General features: G+C 41.8%; 1 protein-coding gene and 1 non-coding gene across 4 annotated transcripts in view; both read right to left on the bottom strand.

Annotated features, from left to right (window-relative positions):
* HS2ST1 (heparan sulfate 2-O-sulfotransferase 1) overlaps nucleotides 1–20,220 on the bottom strand; it is a 162,213-nt gene that overhangs the window by 18,930 nt on the left and 123,063 nt on the right. For all 3 annotated transcript variants that reach the window (XM_036494446.2, XM_004582077.4, XM_058658873.1), the window contains exon 3: nucleotides 10,562–10,647. In XM_036494446.2, the coding sequence (XP_036350339.2) occupies nucleotides 10,562–10,647 (86 nt within the window). The remainder of the gene's footprint in view (nucleotides 1–10,561; nucleotides 10,648–20,220) is intronic.
* LOC118758711 (U6 spliceosomal RNA) lies at nucleotides 8,614–8,717 on the bottom strand. Its single transcript, XR_004995800.2, has one exon. It is a non-coding gene; the product is annotated as a U6 spliceosomal RNA (small nuclear RNA).

Below are 20,220 nucleotides of genomic sequence, written 5' to 3'. Positions count from 1 at the left end.
TCAAGCTGCTGGCTGGGATGAAACATTCCATGTGGGAGCTCCTAGGGTCAAGTCCTGACACAGCACCCTGACACAGCCCTGGCAGTTGTGAGCAAGAGTGGGTGGAACACTCTCCACTTCCATTCTCCAGGTTCTGACTCTGCGTTTCAAATAAGACTTCAACAACAACAATAAAAGAGCCCTCTCTTTAAAGAAAAGAAGAGAGGACAGGAGTATTGTTGGACACATATATTGTCTACGGTCATATCACCCTGAACGTGCCCGATCTCGCCTGATCTCGGGCACATGTCATACTGTCACATGAGGTATCGAGTAGGAACGCCCTGAGGGCAGGAACTGTTTTTCTCTTGTTCTCTTATCCCTAGTGCTAAGTGCCATGCCCAACACACATATGCCAAACTACTAACAGAATTAAGATGAACAGACTGCCGTGAAACAGACACTGAAAATCTTTCTGTGTGCGCATGCACCCAATAGCGAAAGAGCAGGGTGCAACAAGAAGGTAATTGTTCCTTGAACTGACACAGAGAGATGAGATAAATGACACCATTTTTTAAAACTGGGGAATTTCTTGGTAGCCATTATTAGCCATTGACACACCCAGGACCATTCCTAGAAATGTCCCCGAAGAGCATCTTTCACCAGTTTTTCTTCTTTTCCCTTTCTCCTACAATGGACAGTGATTCACAGCAGGCAACAGTGAAAGGGGAATATGGCACTTTGTGAAACTCATCCTGTGGCTGGCATGGTGGCATAAGCTATCCTCTACTGGTTAGTGCTGACATACTATATGGGTACCAGTTGGAGTCCCAGCTGCTCTGCTTCAAATCTAGCTCCCTACTTACAACCTGGGAATGCAGGAGAGGGTGCCCGTAAGCTTGGGACCCTGCACCCACATGGGAGACCTGGAACGAAGCTCCTGGCTACAGATCGGCCATGCTCCGGCTGTTGTGGCCATCTGTGGTGTGAACCAGTGGACAGAAGATCCCTCTCGCTGTCTCTCCTTTTCTGTCTTTGAAATAAAAATAAATAAATAAATCTTTTAAAACAAAAAAACCCAACCAAAACTCTTGAAGTATGGGAAACAATCATCTCTGGATTGGATGTGGGTGGTATCTTATCAGCTATGAAGGTAAGATTTTTCTAAGAACTCATTCTAAAAGTTGATAAGAGCGTTGTTGGGAAATGGCTATATATGGCTACATATGAGGCTTCATATAAGTTTATTTGATGCAAAAATTATTTAATATGTATTTCCAAGAACTGTCTGAAGACCCCCTAGGGAATGAAGAGCTGTAGGCAGTGGAACATAATAGCAAATTTTAAAAATACCATCAGGGCCATATAGCTTAGCTGGTTAGGGCATGCAAGTTACCAGGTTTGCTGGCTGAACTTTCCTGCCCACCAGACAGCCTGGGGCTCTAACCTCTGTGGTCTGAGAGTCATCTTTAATCCGAACTAGTGACGTGACCAGTCTCACAGCAAAACTCAGGTGGAAGAATGGAAAATCTAAATATACTTAGGGAGTTCCTAGGCCTGTTAGTGTGTAATATTCTTACAAAAAAAAGTATACTTGATAGGAATTTGAAGATGCAAATAAAAAAGGGGACAAATAATCAGGTCAGTGCTTTCAGAACCCCATTCTAGCCATGCCAGCATATGTGGCACAATAAAGCAGAGAACATTAAGTAGGCTCATTTCTTCACAAGTACACCTACAGATAGTCTGGATAGACATGTGAGCAACAAAAAGTGTTTTTAAAACCAACTGCATGCTTAGAGTGTTTGTAATGGCTACTCAAAAATCTAACACAATGAAGCGATTGTAGGAGTGAGTGGCTGCTGGGAAGCATTAGGCTCTGAGATTTCTGCTTCACACTAGACTTAACAACTCTATTTAAGCATCCGTCTTGTTGGGGGCATTTATACCTTGCACCGTAGATATTCTGGACTCTTCTGGCCATAAAGGGTTCATAGAAGCTTTCAATTCTTAGTGGCAGGTTGCTATTGTTGATCTCATTGATAACAGTATCATGACTAAATGGTGTTCCAGATAACCAATTTAACTCTTTGGAAGGGTATTTATCTCCCAAACATCTATTAAGATGGTTCAACTTAAAAAAGGGAAAAGGTCTAACAATTTCAAATTCTGGAGAGGATGTATGGCAACTGGAGCTCTCAAACACTGTTGGTAAGATTACAAACAACACAGCCACTTGCAAAAACAGTTCACAGTTCCTGACAGTATTACTATACAGCCCAGCAATTCTACTTACAGGTTTTTATCCAAGAGAAATTAAGACATATATCCACAGAACAAATGTATACAAATGTTTTAACAGTTTTACTTACAATGACCTAAATGTGGAAATCATCTAACTACTCAGTAACTAGTGAATGGACAGAAATCATGGTACTTCTGTGTACTGCAGTTATTATTTAACTAGCAGCTAACTGCTGATAGAAGCTATCAAACTGATGAATGTCAAAAGCATCATGTTAACGAAGACAAGACTCAACAGTACTGTAGATTGATAAGCCAAAGATGACGAAGAAAATAATTGTTCAGGATAATGTTAAGGCTTCTTGCTTGGGTGCTGTGATACATTAAAAAGGAGTAAACCTTCCAACACAGACAAAGGAAGGCAAAGGAGTCTATGTAGCACCTAATTAAGATATGGGAATAAGCTGTGTCTGAATGTGGTCTCCACACCCCAAACTCCCACACTGAGACCTAATCACCAATTCCATGCTATCTGCAGATGCAGTTTTCAGAAAAGTGTTTAGATCATGAGGGTGGGGCCAGAAGGATTGGAATTAGTACCCTCATATAGGAGGCTCTAAAAAATTGCCTCACTCGATGGCCCAAAGCTTTGGGACCCTGCACCCGTGTGGGAGACCCAGAAGAGGTTCCTGGTTCCCGGCTTTGGATCGCACAGCACCGGCTGTTGCGTCCACTTGGGGAGTGAATCATCGGATGGAAGATCTTCCTCTCTGTCTCTCCTCCTCTCTGTATATGCGGCTTTCCAATAAAAATGAATAAATCTTTAAAAAAAAATTGCCTCACTCACATCACCATGAAAAAGATTCCACCTAGGAAGCAGAAGGAAGACTCACAATCCCAAAAGGTTAGATATCACATGTTTACCTTAATTTAAGATGAAATGATGTCAATATGAAAAATAGTACCTGTAAAATGTAATATTATCTCAACCTCAAACAGCCTATACCACATGCAATAAGATATTATGAAATAACGAAAGAATCAACAATCAATGTGAGTCAGACTGTTTATGATCTACATCAAAGAACGGTAAAACCCAATATACTTTTAAATTCCTATTTATTCCATAATGGAGCGGGAGAGCAGAAAAATCTTCCATTTCCCTAGCATGTGTGAGGCAGACGTGAAACACAACCTACCAGGATCATAAGTGGTAAACTCATAAACAACAGACTTGAATCAAAATTAGACAAAAGTTAAACTACTAAGACATATGGGGGGGGGGGGTTCAGGAGCAATCCTGACAACCTCTTAACAGGAGATCATATGCAAAGAGCAGCGGGGGACCCCAGAGCGGAGCAGGGGGACAGGAAGAGGCTTGTATCCCAACCCTGAAGACTACCGGATCCTCACCAAGGTCTATCAGAACGAGCGCCAAAGACTACATCCCAACTACCAAGGGGGACCAAGAGGAATTGGAGTGCCCTCAGAGGCCAAGAACTCTGAGGTCATCCACTCCCGCTTGAATCTACCACATGGGATGGAAGCAGTTTAAATCCTCCCTCACAGGATCCAAGAGCATCAGAACAACAGCCAAGAGCCCTGAGCAGTCTGCAGAAACAGAGGAACAGTGAACTTCCTTCGGCACTAGAGAGGGGAGCTCTCTCTTGTCCTCCCTTGTTTCCAACTTTGGGTCCACACCCTCTCTGGCAATGACCATCAGGATCACTCCGGAAACCCCTCAAAACAAATAACCAAACCAACCAACAAACAAAAAATCTAGGATAGATAGAAAACAACAAGGAAACCCTAGAATCAGACAGGAAGCGGTCAGCATGGACTCACTTATATCTTACTAGGTGGGACATAAGGATTACTTACTCCTCACTAGGGCATTGAGGATTTCTCTGTACACCCCTCCATAAAACTGTTCTGCACCTAAACTGTTGACATATGTCTTGTTAGAGTCATAAGCCAGTCTAGACTTCCCGAAAAAAAAAAAAAAAGCCAAGTTCACCAAAATTACACTTCAATGCTATAAAAAGCTAAATACTACACTGAAAATAGACACGAGACAACTGAATAGTAATCTATAGCCATTTTAAGGTGTATAGAACACGGTTGTATATAAACTAAAATCAAAATGTCAATGAAGAAGCTACAGGATGTGGTTAATAACTTGCGTATTATTTTTAACACATTGGTTACTCAATACTATGTCCACTAATTTGATAATGTTATAAATTGTTGCTGATGTTGTGTTGAGGCTTTTGGTTGATTGGTATGATACTCTGCCGGCTCTACCTTCAGACCAGAGATGGTCTCCCCAAGAAGACGTTGAACTTATCTGGATAATAAGATGCTGGACTCTATGCTTGCTATATGCATGCAATGAAAGAATCTCAACTGAACTTGAACTGTGGCAATGCAGCAAGGTGGAGGAATCCACCATGCGGGGAGGGTTTGGGGAGAGGTAGGGGAATCGCAGTACCTATAAAACTGTGTCACATAACGCAATGTTAAAAAAAAAAAAAAGGAATGAAGGCTCGCAGTAGACATCAAACCTGCCTGGGCGCAGAACTTAGACATCTGTCTCCAGAACTGTGAGAGATTAATTTATATTAGTGATAAGCGATCTGGTTTATTGCTATTGTATTACAAATGCTTGAAAGAAGTAAGATCTAGATACTGAATAAAGTATATCGACCAACAAAAAAAAAAAAAAAAAAAAAGAAGAAGAAGAAAAAGAAATGGGAATAAGCAGCAGTAGTAGAGACTCCGTCAGACTGGGAAAAGAAAATATCAGGAATGGAAAGAAGTGGGAACCGCGAAGGAATCATCCCACTGCTCTGTGGGAGGCCTCCGACGAGCACACACCGTTAATCCGTACGGCTACCACAGGTTATCCTCCGTCTACAAATGTGGAGACTGATGTGCAGAGATCTGAAGGAGTGTGGCTGAGACCACGGAGCTGGAGCTAACTCAGATCAGAGCCCATTCCTTACCAGTCTCAGGGCTCAGGGCTCAGTGCTGAGTACCGGGCCCACGGCCTACAGTGGCTACAGTGCTTTTTTTAAGTTTCTACATTGCTGTGATGTATTTGTTAGGAAGTGTAGGCAATGCTACCAACTAGAACTGCTTCAGCAAAGAATCGTAAGGTTAAAAGGACAACCCCACTTGAATTTATATACTAACAAATCCATTAGGGCTCAAAGATTGTCACTTTATTGCCCTATAGGCTATTCCAGACTCAGTGAAGCATTCAGTTATTTGCTTCCTGTCCTGACATATCTGCTTCTTGACTGATTCACCTTAATTGTTCTGAAAATGACAAGAGAGGTAATATGAGGGAAAAAATGAAAGTGATGAAAACTCATTCTCATTTCTGGGAAAAAAACATAAGAGTACACATCTTGTATACCTGAATTAAACCATTTGAAGAAAGTAAAATGGAGTAATAGAAGATACTGATAAAATGTAACATTTCCACTGTGTTCAATGAATGATAAGCTAGTTATAGGGGGAAAATGGAGTTTCAGTGAAATAAAGAACTGAAACTTGTAAATTTCATCTTTCTTGTACAATAAGGCATTTTGAAAATGTCCAACTTGTTCCTACTGGAATTCAAGAAGTGAACCAGCAGAAGTCTCCCACGCTCTCTTTTGGCATTCCAAATAAATAAAAACAAAGAAAAAACTTTAAAATGTCTTGAAGAACAAAGCATTTTTAAAAACTGGCAAGATGTTGTTTCTTGCCCTTCCTTATTCATGGAGTTTTTCTGATTACTAGTTACATCTGTAACAGCTCTACTATTTTCATATTTATCCAGATACATTTCCCCTAGGTGATTTTGTTTGGGTATTTATCTAAACACCTTATAAAATTCTATTAGGAATTTTCACCATACTTTTCACTTCTGGTACATGAGACCTACTTTCAAAACAGTCAACCTTACACATTCATGTCAGTATTTAATAAATAAGACTAGTCTCTCAAAAAGCTTTACATTGTTCAACTGTAAGAGTTCCAATATATACCAGAGCTTTGTTCTAAGCACAGGACTTTGCCAAAAGCAAAAGCACTCAATATATAATGTTAATAATGAAATCCTAGAGTATTAGAAACTGAGCTGTGTGGAAAAAATAAATCATTTAGGTGAAAGGGTAACAAACATTCAATTCAAAGATAATGCAGCCCTAAGGGAAAATATGCATATGAATGAAGTTTATGAAATTGGTTCAATGCTTCTGCAAAGAAAAAAATAATTAGTTTATTCTAAAGCTGCCTATAAAATGTTTTCAATATTGCAAGATGAATTATTTATAGAAAAATGTACATTTAACTTTAAAGTTACCATTTTACTGAAAGATCTTGAGTACTTGGGAAAGAACTAGAAACAGGCATATATCATGTATGTATGTAATAGTTGGGTGAATCATTTTTAATCACAGGATTTCCAAAAAAACTAAAATTATTACCAACTGGAATCAGTAGAACTCCATTCCATTCTTTTAAAAATAAAAAAACTGAGTTTAATATGTAACCTTCTTTAAAAAAGAAAAATTATGGGCCCAGCACAGTAGCCTAGCACCTAAATTTCTCGCCTTCCATGCACTGGGATCCCATATTGGCGCTGGTTCTAATCCCAGCAGCCCTGCTTCATATCCAGCTCCCTGCCTGCGGCCTGGGAAAATAGCTGAGGATGGCCCAAACCCTTGGGACCCTGCACATGTGTGGGAGGCCTGGAAGAGTTTCCTAGCTCCTGGCTTCAGATGGGCTCAGCTCTGACAGTTGTGGCCACTTGGGGAATGAATCAACAGACGGAAGATCTTCCTCTCTGTCTCTCCTTCTCTCTGTGTATCTGACTTTCCAATTAAAAAAAAAATCTTTAAAAAATTTATTTGTTTGGGCCAGCATTGTGGCACAACAGGTAAAGAGCCCAAATGTTTGGGACCCTGCCACCCATGGGTGGGAGACCTGGATGAAGTTCCTGGCTGCTGGCTTCAGCTTGGCCAAGCCCTGGCCATTTAGGATAATTGGGGAGTAGACCAGCAAATAGAAATTCTGTCTCTCCCTTTCTCTCTTTAGCTCTTTTAAATACATACATAAAAATCTTAAAAAAAAAAAAACTTATTTATTTGAATGACAGAGATGCCAAGTGGTTGAAAGGCCAGGCCAAGCTCAAGAGCTTGGAAATTCATCCAAGTCTCCCACCTGAGGGCAGGGGCCCAAGTACTTAAGCCATCCTCTGCTGCTTCCCCAGGGGCATGAACAGGGAGCTGGATCAAAAGCTGAGCAGCAGGCACTCAAACTGGCACTCTGAATATGAGACGCCACTATTGCAAGTGGTGCAATTCACTGTGCCCCGTAACTTTCATTTAAAATCTTAAACAGAATGTCTTTTTTTTTTTTAATTTAAAGATTATGTATCGGGCCGGTGTGGTAGCCCAGCGGCTAAAGTCCTTGCCTAGCAGATGTCAGGATCCCATATGGGTGCTGGTTTGTGTCCCAGCAGCCCCACTTCCCATCCAGCTCCCTACTTGTGGCCTGGGAAAGCAGTCGAGGACGGCCCTAGACCTTGGAACCCAGCACCCGTGTGGGAGACCTGGAGGAGGCTCCTGGTTCCAGATGGGCTAAGCTCCAGCTGGTGTGGCCAGTTGGGAAATGAATCAGCTGTTGAAGATCTTCTCTGTCTCTCTCCTCTCTGTATATCTGACTTTCCAATAAAAATAAATAAATCTTTTTTAAAAAATATTTTGTATCTTACTTGAAAGAATTACACAGAGACATACAGAGTGAGAGAAATAGAACTATATATAGAGAAAGCCACAGAGATACTCCATCTGCTGCTCCACTCCCTGGTGGCTGCAATGGCCAGAGCTGGGCCGCTCCAGAGCTGGGAGCTAAGAGCTGATTCTGGGTTTCCCATGCGGGTGTGCAGGTCCAAGGCTTGGCCCAGCCTCGGCTACTTTTCCAGGCCATTAGCAGACAGCTGGATTGGAAATGAAGCAGCAAGACACAAACTGACCCACCAGGTCAGCCCCAGACTATTTTTTAGTTTTAATTTTTAATTAATATTTAACAGGTTAAATACAATTCTAAAAACATAGCATTCCCCTTCTTCCCTTCCTCTAGCCTCCCATCTTCTCTCCTTTTCCATTTTCCTCTATTTTTTAAACTTTTGAGATAAACATACTCTAGACTAACATTACAGTAAAAAGCTTAATACTTTATCAAATGAGAATGTTAACAAATAACAAGCAAAAAGACCATAGTTTAGTGGGAATAGATAACAGCTATAAGCAGCTGAATAGAAAAACGACTCATCCATATATAGAAGATGATAAGGCAATCACTGATTATTAAAACTACAGCAAAATAACATCTTTTTAAAAAAGGGAACGCTTTATGAGTTTGCGTGTCATCTCTGCACAGGGACCAGGCTAATCTGCTCTGTATCGTTTTTTTTTTTTTTTTAAAGATTTACTTATTTTTATTACAAAGTCAGATATACAGAAAGGAGGAGAGACAGGAAGATTTTCCTTCCGATGATTCACTCCCCAAGTGACCACAACGGCCGGTACTGCCGATCCGAAGCTGAGAACCAGGAACCTCTTCCGGGTCTCCCACACGGGTGCAGGGTCCCAAGGCTTTGGGCCGTCCTCAACTGCTTTCCCAGGCCACAAGCAGGGAGCTGGATGGGAAGTGGAGCTGCTGGAATTAGAACCGGTGCCCATATGGGATCCCGGCATGTTCAAGATGAGGACTTTAGCTGCTAGGCCACAGTGCCGGGCCCCTCTGTATTGTTCTAATTGTAGTATATGTGCTGCCAAAGTGAGCACAGAGAAGCATTCTTAACCACTGGCTTGACAAAGGTATTAAATAAAGTTTCATCAAACCACCTTTGCAGCAATGCAGATACACATAGCCATTTTTTTTCTTTTTCTGTTTGGTCTCCCACGCGGGTACAGGGTCTCAAAGCATTGGGCCGTCCTCTCCTGCTTTCCCAGGCCACAAGCAGGGAGCTGGATGGGAAGTGGAGCTGCAGGGATTAGAATTGGCACCCATATGGGATCCCGGGGCTTTCAAGGCGAGGACTTTAGCCGCTAGGCCACGCCGCCGGGCCCTGTTTGAATGTTTTTTAAATTTTAACTCCCACATATCAGGGAAAACATGTGGTAGGTATCTGTCTTTCTGGGTCTGGTTATTTTACTGAATATGATATCCTCACGTTGAGACCATTTTGCTGCAAAAGGTAAGACTTCACCATTCTTATAGCTGAATAATGTTTCCTTATGTGTATATACTGCATTTTCTTCATCCTTGCTTGATTTCAAACTTTGGCTATCGTTAACGCTGCTGCTGTAAACAAGGTGGTACAGCATCTCTAATTCTTACAAGGTCTTTAAAGCCTGCAAATATATTAGTATGTATTGCTTTTAAAAAGTTGAGTGATTGTGTCAAATCTTAATAGTAAAATATGTATTTCTGAACAGTAAAATTTCAGCTATTTTTGACAATAATTAAATTCTTCTTAGGTAAAATATTTGGGCGTCAAGTTTTATGATAATGGTATTAACAAAACAAAAACAAGACCCGGCTCCACAAGACTCTCATCCTCAGACCACCCTTTCGACCTGTCTGCGGTCAGTATTTAACAGGACACAGACCTACAAGAAGGCTACAGAGTGCTTCACTACTTTATGGAAACCTGAGGTCTTCTGAACTTTCTGGATTGGAATATGGCAGAAACACCCTGGCCCCCTCTTCCCCTAAAAACATAGAATTTGATACTTACTTCTCTTCAATTACAAGCAACTTCGATGAAGGCAAATCACTGGTAAAAGCAACTTTTCTTAATGCATCATGATTGTCAAGATGAAACAAGGCAGCCCAAGGGAAAGCGCACACTTTCCTGCGTCTGGGCTGTGAGGCAGACACACTGGGGCTTCAACAGTTAAGGCCTGCTTGGCTTCCTCAGCTCTGACAATGACCCAGCAAGCTGTATTCTCACTCCCTAGGACAAGTCTGCCCTTGTGTGAAATAGTGTCACTCTTGTATAAAAAAATATAAACGTAATAATGATAGAAACAATTATAAGATTATTACTTAAATTTAACTCAATGTGAATTTCTGTAGTTAATATGAGAATTGACAATTTATGAACACTAGGGGGCAGTCGAACACTAGAAGGTACATTTAAATTCCAAATCAAAAAGTGGCCAAGACTAGTATATGCTTTTGAAAATCAGCATCATAACAATTTAATTACTTTGACTTTTTTTAAGTTACTGAAGTGCATGGTATTCTTCAGTGTGTCATTTGAGCTGTTACTTACTTTGCAAAATCCAAATAAGACACATGTCCATGATAAAAACCTGGTTTCATCTCTTTCCAGGAAGTTATGTTCTTTACAAAGCGTACCTATAAAGGAAGAACACACTTATTACTGAAGTACAATCTGAAGGAAATGAAATTCGATAATAGCAAAATACTTCCCATTTGGGAATTTAAATACAAACACAGAAGGGTCAGCAATGTGGCATAGTGGGTTAAGCCACTGCTTGACACTGGCATCCTATTTGGAAGTACTAATTCAAGACCTGGCTACTCTACTTAATATCCAGCTCCATTGGAGAGCAGCAAAGAGCCCCTCTCACCCACATGGGAGATCCAGATGGAGTTTCATATTCTTGGCTTTGCCCTGGTCGTCATGGTCATTTGGGCAGTGAACCAGCAAAAACTGGCACATTATTTTCACAATTACAGAGCTTGAAATAGTGGTTGGACTAGGAAAATATAGCATAATCTGTAGCTAATCCATTACAGAAAAAGCTACCGATTCCACACCCAGAGAAGGGTAAAGGATGGTTCTGAATGCAAATGCCCAAGGAGGCGTTATTTCCAGCGCCATCTGGTGGGTGTGCTGGGAGTGGTGCGGGGAGTGCACCCAATGCCTCTCGACAGACACAGAAGCAGGTAGCTCTGTAGTACAGCCATGGCTCATGCACATTACATTCTTCTCAGGGACTTGTTGTTAAAAAAATAACCCGCATTTTTATTAATGACTCAGCAAATATAGTATAAAAGTATTTCTTAAAACAAAATTATTAAAGATGATGACTATCAGAAAATGTGGAGTTATGAACAGATATTATAAGCTTACTGATAAAAGTTTGAGAGATTAAAAGAAATATCAATCTATAGGACTCAAAACGATATGAAAAATTATATAAATACATTAGGCCATTTTTTGAAATTTTAAAAAAGAATTTTCAATTTTATGGTGCATTCCATAGAGTTTGGGATTTCCCCCTCCCCAACTGATTTTCCCCATATTATTACAATAGTACAGTCCTTCATAAGCAGTCACAAATCCAATAGTCTGCTATTTAAGTGTGCCCCGACATCACTGGTACAATGTCAGACAGTCCAGCATGCCACTGTCCAGATATGTCCAACAGTCTCACTGGGAGTCCATCTTTCTTTGGAAGTAGCAGACACACACTGCCACTGTCTCTTCACACTTGGATATGACAGCCTCTATCATGCCACCACCATTCATTCCCTTAAATGACAAGCCACAAAACAGAGTCAACAACAGGTGTTAAGTTAAAACAAAAAATATACAGCACCATGGAGCTGAGAGACCACGAACAGCCAAAGCTATCCTGAGGAATAAAAATCAAGCTGGAGGAATCACAATTCCAGACCTTAAGACATACTACAGAGCGGAGCTCATCCAAACAGTTTGGTATTGCTACAAAAAACAGAGAACAGTGGAACAGAACTGGAACACCAGAAGGGAGCCCACACATGCACAGCCAACTAATCTTTGACACGAAAACTTAAAACAATTCAGGGAAAGAGTCTAGTCTCTTCAACAAATGCTGTTGGGACAATTGGATAGCACCTTGCAGACTTAAGAAGCAAGACCCGCACCTGTCCCATCATACAAAAATCAGTTCTAAATGGATCAAGCACCTAAATATTAAGCCATTTTTAAAAACACTAATACTAAAGTTAATGCAAAAGTTGATAAAGCTAAGTATCACTGGTTGCAAACCCACAACACACAATTTCAGAGGAAAATGGGACAGGTTTTACAAAAATGTGTTACTTGAGGACCCGGCACGATAGCGTACTGGTTAAAATCCTCGCCTTGCATGCCCGGGATCCCATATGGGCACTGGTTCTAATCCCGGCAGCCCTGCTTGCCATCCAGCTCCCTGCCTGTGGCCTGGGAAAGCAGTTGAGGATGGCCCAAAGCTTTGGTACCCTGCACCCATGTGGGAGACCCAGAAGAAGCTCCAGGCTCCTGGCTTTGGATTGGCTCAGCTCCAGCTGTTGCGGCTCACTTGGGGAGTGAATCATCGGACGGGAAGATCTTCCTCTCTGTCTCTCCTCTTCTCTGTATAACCGACTTTCCAATAAAAATAAATCTTAAAAAAAAAGTGTTACTTGAAAGGCAGAGAGTTACACAGAGAGGAGAGGTAGAGAGAAGGAAAGATTGTCTATTTGCTAGTTCTCTCCCCAAAAGGCCACAAGCCAGGAGCTTCACCTTGCGGATGGCAGGGGTTCAAGCACTGGGCTATTTGCTGCTGCTTTTCCAGGTGCTAACAGGGAGCATAACAGGAAATGGAGCAGGCAAGACTCAGACACTTAGATGGGATGCTGGCATTCCAGGCTTTGGCTCAACCTGCTCTGCTGGCCTCTAGTATAGATTTTTTTTTAAAGATTTATTTATTTATTTATTTTAAGATTTATTTATTTTTATTGGAAAGGCGGATATACACAGAGGAGGAGAGAGAGAGGAAGGTCTTCCATCCGATGATTCACTCCTCAAGTGAGCTACAACGGCCGGTATGGTGCCGATCCGGAGCCGGGAACCAGGAACCTCTTCCAGGTCTCCCACGCGGGTGCAGGGTCCCAAAGCTTTGGGCTGTCCTCAACTGCTTTCCCAGGCCACAAGCAGGGAGCTGAATGGGAAGTGGAGCTGCTGGAATTAGAACCAGCGCCCATATGGCATGTTGGCACGTTCAAGGTGAGGACTTTAGCTGCTAGGCCACGCCGCCGGGCCCTAGTATAGATTCTTCATAGGCAAACTGTCACACGCTATTCAGTGAACGGCACAGACTAGAGACTAGTCCCTGGGGCGCCTCACCATGCTCCACTGAAAACACCCGCAAGCTGTGACCTCCACCCCTGACGCACAGTGGGACAATCTACCACCCTTCATTTCCATGTTAGGAGAGTCCCACGGAGCTCTTCTGGGGTCAGCAAGCTAACAGCAATGAACGTGGACGACCGCCTTCTAGATGAAGCCTACTGCTGGGGATAGAAATTGTGCAGCTGCAGCAGCCACATGTCACACACTGTGAACGAGTGAAAACGGAAGGCTGTGGGTGCAGCACGGGATGCAGAAATTACAGAGCTTCCAGAACAGAAGTTATATAAATTAATATTCTCTCCTTACACACACACACACACACACACACACACACACACCCTTAAAATAAAAGCTGAAAACTGAATGTAGACTAAATTAGGCTGCATTAGAAAACACACTTCATTTTAGCAGGTATTTTATTTTTTCCCCATAAAACAAATAGTCAAATCAATGTATGATTAAAGGCTCAAATACTGTTTCTTATTTATTCTTCAAACTGCAAATAAAACAGAAAAAGCAAACATAATATCAAGTGTCTAAATGCAGAATCTTTCAAAAATTGACAAGCTGAATTTGGAAAGTCCTTGTAACTGCCACTTCACGGTAAACTGCTGCATATAAATCCTTGGGTCTATGAAAATTAGTTGCAGTAATTTAGCCATTTATGAGAGAGAACTAGAAGGCAAAGAAAAAAGGAAATTGGAGGTGGGTTTCAGATGAGTCATCTGCTGCTTTCCCAAGTGCATTAGCAGGACACTGGGTCAGAAGTGGAGTAGCCAGGACTTAAACTAGTGTTCACATGACAAGCTAAAGTCACAAGTGGCAGCTTAACCCACTGTGTCGCAACACTAAGCCCCCCCAAATTATTTATTTCAAAGTCAGAGAGGAAGACAGAACTACAGAAACAGAGATGTTCCATGACTCACTATGCAGATGTCCTAATGTCCAAGGCTGGGTCACCCCAAGGACCAAGTTAGGAGCTGGGCAGTAAGTCTCGATCTCCCATGTAAGAGACAGGGACACAATTATTTGAGCCATCATCAGCTACCTCCCAAGAAGAATGTCAAAGCGTTTAGATGTGCTGGTGGAATAATATTACTTTATTTCTCTTGAAAACCATTCTGCAAGGAAACATACAAGCAAATGCCTTTGAAAACCAGTATTTTCTATTTTGTCCTTAAAATTTTAGCTCTTGGGTCCGGTAAGGTAGCCTAGTGGCTAAAATCCTCGCCCTGAATGTGCTGAGATCCCATATGGGTGTTTGTTCCAATGCCGGCGGCCCTGCTTCCCATCCAACTCCCTCCTTTTGTCCTGGGAAAACAGTCTGGGACAGCCCAAAGCCTTGGGACCCTGCCCGCGTAGGAGATCTAGAAGAGGTTCCAGGTTCCTAGATTCAGATCAGCGCAGCTCCAGCCATTGTAGCCACTTGCGGAGTGAATCAACAGACAGCAGATCTTCCTCTCTGTTTCTCCTCCTCTCTGTATATCTGACATTGCAATAAAAAAATTAAAAACAAATCTTTTAAAAAATTTCTTATTTCAAAGTCAGAGTTCTAGAGAGAGGAAGAGACACTGAGACAGATATACCATGCACAGGCAGGTTCAAACCCAGATGGCTACAATGGCTTCCAAGAGCTGCTTCCAGGTCTCCCAGGCATTCGGCACATCTTCCACTGCTCTTTTAAAATTTATCTTCTTATTTATTTTCTTTCGTCCTTCCTTCCTTCCTTCCTTCCTTCCTTCCTTCCTTCCTTCCTCCCTTCCTTCCTCCCTTTCTCCCTCCCTCCCTCCTTCTTTCTACAAAAAGAGCTTCATCCCAGTCTCCCTTTGTGAGTGCAGGTACCTAGGAAGCCCTTGGCCCATTTGCTGCTGCTTTTGCTGGACCTTTAGCAGGGAGCAGGACTGGAAGTGCAGCAACTGGGATACAAACTGTCTGAAAGCTGGAAGCCAACTTTCAGACAGTGGCATCACTGCTGTGCCAACATCAGCACCATTATCTTTCCCAATATCTCAGGAGTATCATTTTGATGGTCCTGAGCATTACCATAAGAGCTGCATTACAAAATGAAAACTTTATGAATTATTATATTTGAAAAGACACAGAGTCAGAGATCAAGTTTACATCCACTGGTTTCCCAAATTCCTGCAACAGCTGGAGTGGCCAGGTCAAAGCCAAAAACCCAGAGCTCCAATTGAGCCCCCAGGGTGTTCATGATCAGGCAGCTGGAACTCACGCTCCTAAGACATACTGCTGCAGGACATGGGCCATCCTAAGCAGCATCTCAACCAGTGTGCACCACGCCTGCCTCCAGAGTTCTTTCTTTATTTTTAAGATTTATTTATTTTTATTGCAAAGTAAGATATACAGAAAGGAGGAGAGACAGAGAGGAAGATCTGCCATCCGTTGATTCATTCCCAAGCAGCCACAATGGCTAGAGCTGGGCCGATCTGAAGCCAGGAGCCAGGAACTTCCTCCAGGACTCCCACATGGGTTCAGGGTCCCAAAGCTTTGGGCCGTCCTCAACTGCTTTCCCAGGCCACAAGCAGGGATCTGGGTGGGAAGCAGGGCTGCTGGAATTAGAACCAGTGCCCAAATGGGATCCTAGCGCATTCAAGGTGAATATTTTAGCCACTAGGCTACCTTACTGGGCCATCTTTAATACTTATCCTCTTAGATCTCTACAATTTGCCCTGTCTCTATTCTTCCATCTCCATTTCTCCCGTTCCATCAGCCCAGTGCCAGGTCCTGCCCTGTCCTTTTCTGCCCTGTCCTCACCCCTGCACCATATGCTTTTGCCTTTGTACTTGGGGCCTTCTGCCCAAGTCCCTGGGACAAAGCTCTGCAAACACAATATCAGGTGATCAAGCCTCTATTCAGTTAGTTTTATGGAATCTTACTGCCTATATTTGACACTAATGACAGGTAAAGTGTTAGGCAAAAAGGAGCAAAATCAAATAGTATCAGATGAATTCAAGGGGTCTGAAAATAACTGAGAACTTCTGGGGATAGAGAAGAAACAAAACCTTCACGGTGGCTTTATTCACAGAGCATTTCCAAACACTGATTGAAATATGTTATCAAGAAGGACATTTCAGAAACAGCAGTCAGTTACAATACAGAAAATAAATGTTTTATGCCTAGCCTGAAGCGTATCCGAAGTAGTGATTTCTTCCCGATTTTATAACTCAAGCAGTGCCAGGCTAGCAAATAATAAGAAAGGACCTTTAGGGGAAACAAGCAAGGTAGGTGCTGGTATGCTGATTTATTTGCTTGTTGAATCAGACCTGAACTGTGCAAAAAGGCAAAAAAATTACGACCTCACTAGCAGTAATATCTAGACCTACATTCTTCTTTTTTATTTTAAGAGATTTATTTTGTTTACCTGAAAGGCAGAGCTATCGAGAGAGGGACAGACAGAGACAGAGGGAGATAAAGGTCCATGTTCCAGCCTTGGATTCACTCCCCAAATGAGCGCAACGGCTTGGGTGGGGCCCGATGCAAGCCAGGAACTTCCTCCAGATTTCGCATGTGGGTGCAGGATCCAAGCACTTGCACCATCTTCCATTGCAATCCTAGGAGCATTAGTAGAGAGCTTGATGGGAAGTGGAGCAGCTGGGACCAGAGCCCACAGGGCATGCTACAGGCAGCAGCTTTACTTGTTATGTTAACAATGCTAGTCCCGAGACCTACGTGCTTGATAGAGTAGTCTCAATATAACGACTACCAGAAATCACAAAAGAACTTATTTCACTATATAAAAGAGCAGGGATAGCACCCTGAACTCCTGGCTAAATTATAAATTCTAATTTTGTAATTATTGTCTACTGAATGAATACTACTATTAACTTGACTAATTACTATATACCAAACTCCTACCCATGCATTTAATTAAAACAAACATTTTTTATATGGCCGTGGGTACTTGTAAGAGAATAAACAGAGAAGACATTTTCTACACGAAGAGAAAAACTGTGTAATGATTGGGTAAAAACATGAAAGTTTAGCAAAAAGAGTACATATATTCACTGTGGTTAAGACCTGTGTTGTAAGGCTGACATTGTGACATAATTTGTTAAGGTGTTGCTTGCAGTGCTAACACCCCTCCCATATGGGTACCAGTTGGAGTCCCAGCTGTTGCACTTCTGAATCAGTTCCCTGCTAATAACACACCTGGAAGGCAGTGAAGATGGTCTGATTGCTTGAGTCCCTGCAGCCACATGGGAAACCTGGATGGAGCTTCTAGGTTCCTAGCTTAGGCCTGGCCACTGCAGTGATGCGGGAGTGGCCCAACAGATTATCTCTCACTCTCTCTCCCACTCTGTGTAGCACTGCCTTTCAAATAAATCAACATTTTTAAAAAAGAGCTGTGTTGCTTGTTTAACCTTTTGTGGGCTGGGGTAGGGTGGTCTCCCAAATCATCCAAGAGGCAAAGATATCTCAAATTCACACCAACCAAAGAGGCTCACTATGTCAGTATCTACCAACATGGCGGTCATGCACAGTATGAACTCCTGTCAGCATCTAAGTTAGCTCATTTGTTTATCACTCATTTAACAACAACAACAAAAAACGTATGAGGTATCCATCATGTCTTGGGTCCTTTGGTAACCCTAGGCGATGCAGTGACGAGTAAGACCCGATGAAGGGTCTGCCCACGAGCAGCCTCTAGTTAAGCACAGTCCCATGAATGTCTGAGTACAGGGAGAGTAACAGGATTCACAGTAACTTGGGAGAGGGACTTTCGTCCAGAATATCACGCATGTGCAAATCTTAAGTGGATAAGATGATGTCAGCTTCAGGAGGAGCCAGAGGTGCATTCTAAGAGAAAATGAGTACAGATGCCTTGAAATGGAATAGGTCTGGTACATTCAAGGAATCAGGTCAGTCTGACTGGGGGATAAGAGAATACAGCAAGGAACATGAGCTAGATTAAAGAAGGCCTGTTGGACTACGCAAGGAGCCTGGAACTGGCAGGGGAGAGAGGAGGATGGATTTAAAGTGTCCCATTATCCTGAGAAGAAGATCAAGCATCTTCTCCTACCAACACTGATAACCATGTTCTTAATCTTTTTTACTCAGACTCTAGTCTGAGGAGCAGCAGCATGAGTTTTGGCATTAAACAAATTTAGAAATTCAGACTACCGGGCTTCACCTTTGGTTCTTCTGAATCAGAATCTGCATTTTAATCAATGATTAGCATACAGTTATCAGCTGAGAGCACTCATCTTAACTATTGTCCTAAAACCTGTCTGCACTTCAGAGCAAACTGTGAGCTCTCAAGCAATGACCAATAGTTAGCTGACTTGAGAATAAATTAAGAGAAGATACACTATGCTTTCCTACAAAGAGAATGCAAATTGTTGATGATCCCAATGTTCTAACAGAAGGGAACTAAATATGATCACAGACCTAAGCAGATTAGAAAACACCTAAGAAAGATGATACAATACACTGCCAATCATACCTATTCGGCAGGTTACTTTAAGGAGACAAGATGTTCTCTAATGCAAAGGTTTTTTCATGAGAGCAGAGCAAACTACATTTCCCAAGAACGGCTGATTGATGATCTGTCTCCTGACAATTCTAATTAACTTGGTAAGCCCAGTTTGGAAATATGTAAGTTTCATCACTGAACCTCTATCATTTTAATTCATTTTTCCTGCTTCATACTGTCAGATGTTATTTTAATTTCTTGAACTGTTCTTCTTCATAAATTATACTTAGAATACATGTTTGTACTCTACTCTAGCCTACAGAACTCTTTTCCCTTCTCTCTTCCTGATTGTCATATGCTCAACTTCAGAAAGTCCAGCATTGTGGACTGTTCGATAGCATGAATTTGTCTATTTCTTCAGGATTAGGTTCAGATTAAACATTTTGGCAGCAAATATTTTTTGCTTAAGCATTTTAGGAAACACATTTTTAGCTGTCTTAATAGCTCCTATGTCTGTTTCATCTTTCCAATAAATAATAAATAAGGACCTTGAAAGATGTGCCCTTTTATTCCTTTGTTATTTCCTCAGTGAGATCTCACTCCATGTAACAGATTCAATAAGTAACTGAAAAACTTGCAAGTGAAGTTGACAACTGTTTCTAAGGGTAGAACATGCATAGTTACTACACACTGGGTAGTTTTATATTAGATTACAAACATCTGGCCTTTGCTTGCAAAATTTTTGTGTAATTATTAAGCAAGTTAACAGTCTAATATATCATCTAATACAGTACATATAGAGCTGGGGCTAAGGGTTGGTATCAAATAAACTGAATTGCTGAGATTGGAAAGTGAGACAATAAACATGGTCATCTGTTTTATTCCAACTTTTTTTTAATGAGTAAACTGGGCTTTAAATGGAAACTTGCAACAGCAGTAAATTTAATAAAAATCTCTTCCATCAAGTGTTTGAGTGACTAGAAACTCCTTCTTGCTTTGTTTCAAATTTGTTTGAAAGGCAGAGTTATATATAGAGAGAAGGAGAGACACAGAGAGATCTTCGATCCACTGGTTCACTCCTCAAATGCTATTCCTAATTATGACCAGCCAGGGCTGAGCCAGGGAAGTCAGGCCACTGAAGTCAAGAGCCAGGAGCTTCACCTAGGCCTCTCACCTAGGTGTACTGATCCAAGCTTCTGGGCCATTTTTTTCCCCATGTTTTCATACAAAAAATTTAATAAATATTACTTTCCAAAAATTTATTGCCAGGAACAACACATCGAAGATGCACTCCCCACCCCCGTGCATTCACATAACAGTAATAGGACAATACAAAGTATCTTCACGGCCTCACTGGTGAACCAACAAGATGACTCTGTTTTTATAAGCCTTT

This window comes from Ochotona princeps, chromosome 2, assembly GCF_030435755.1.
Source record: "Ochotona princeps isolate mOchPri1 chromosome 2, mOchPri1.hap1, whole genome shotgun sequence".
NCBI lineage: Eukaryota > Metazoa > Chordata > Mammalia > Lagomorpha > Ochotonidae > Ochotona > Ochotona princeps.
This window is presented reverse-complemented; position numbering and strand designations above follow the sequence as displayed.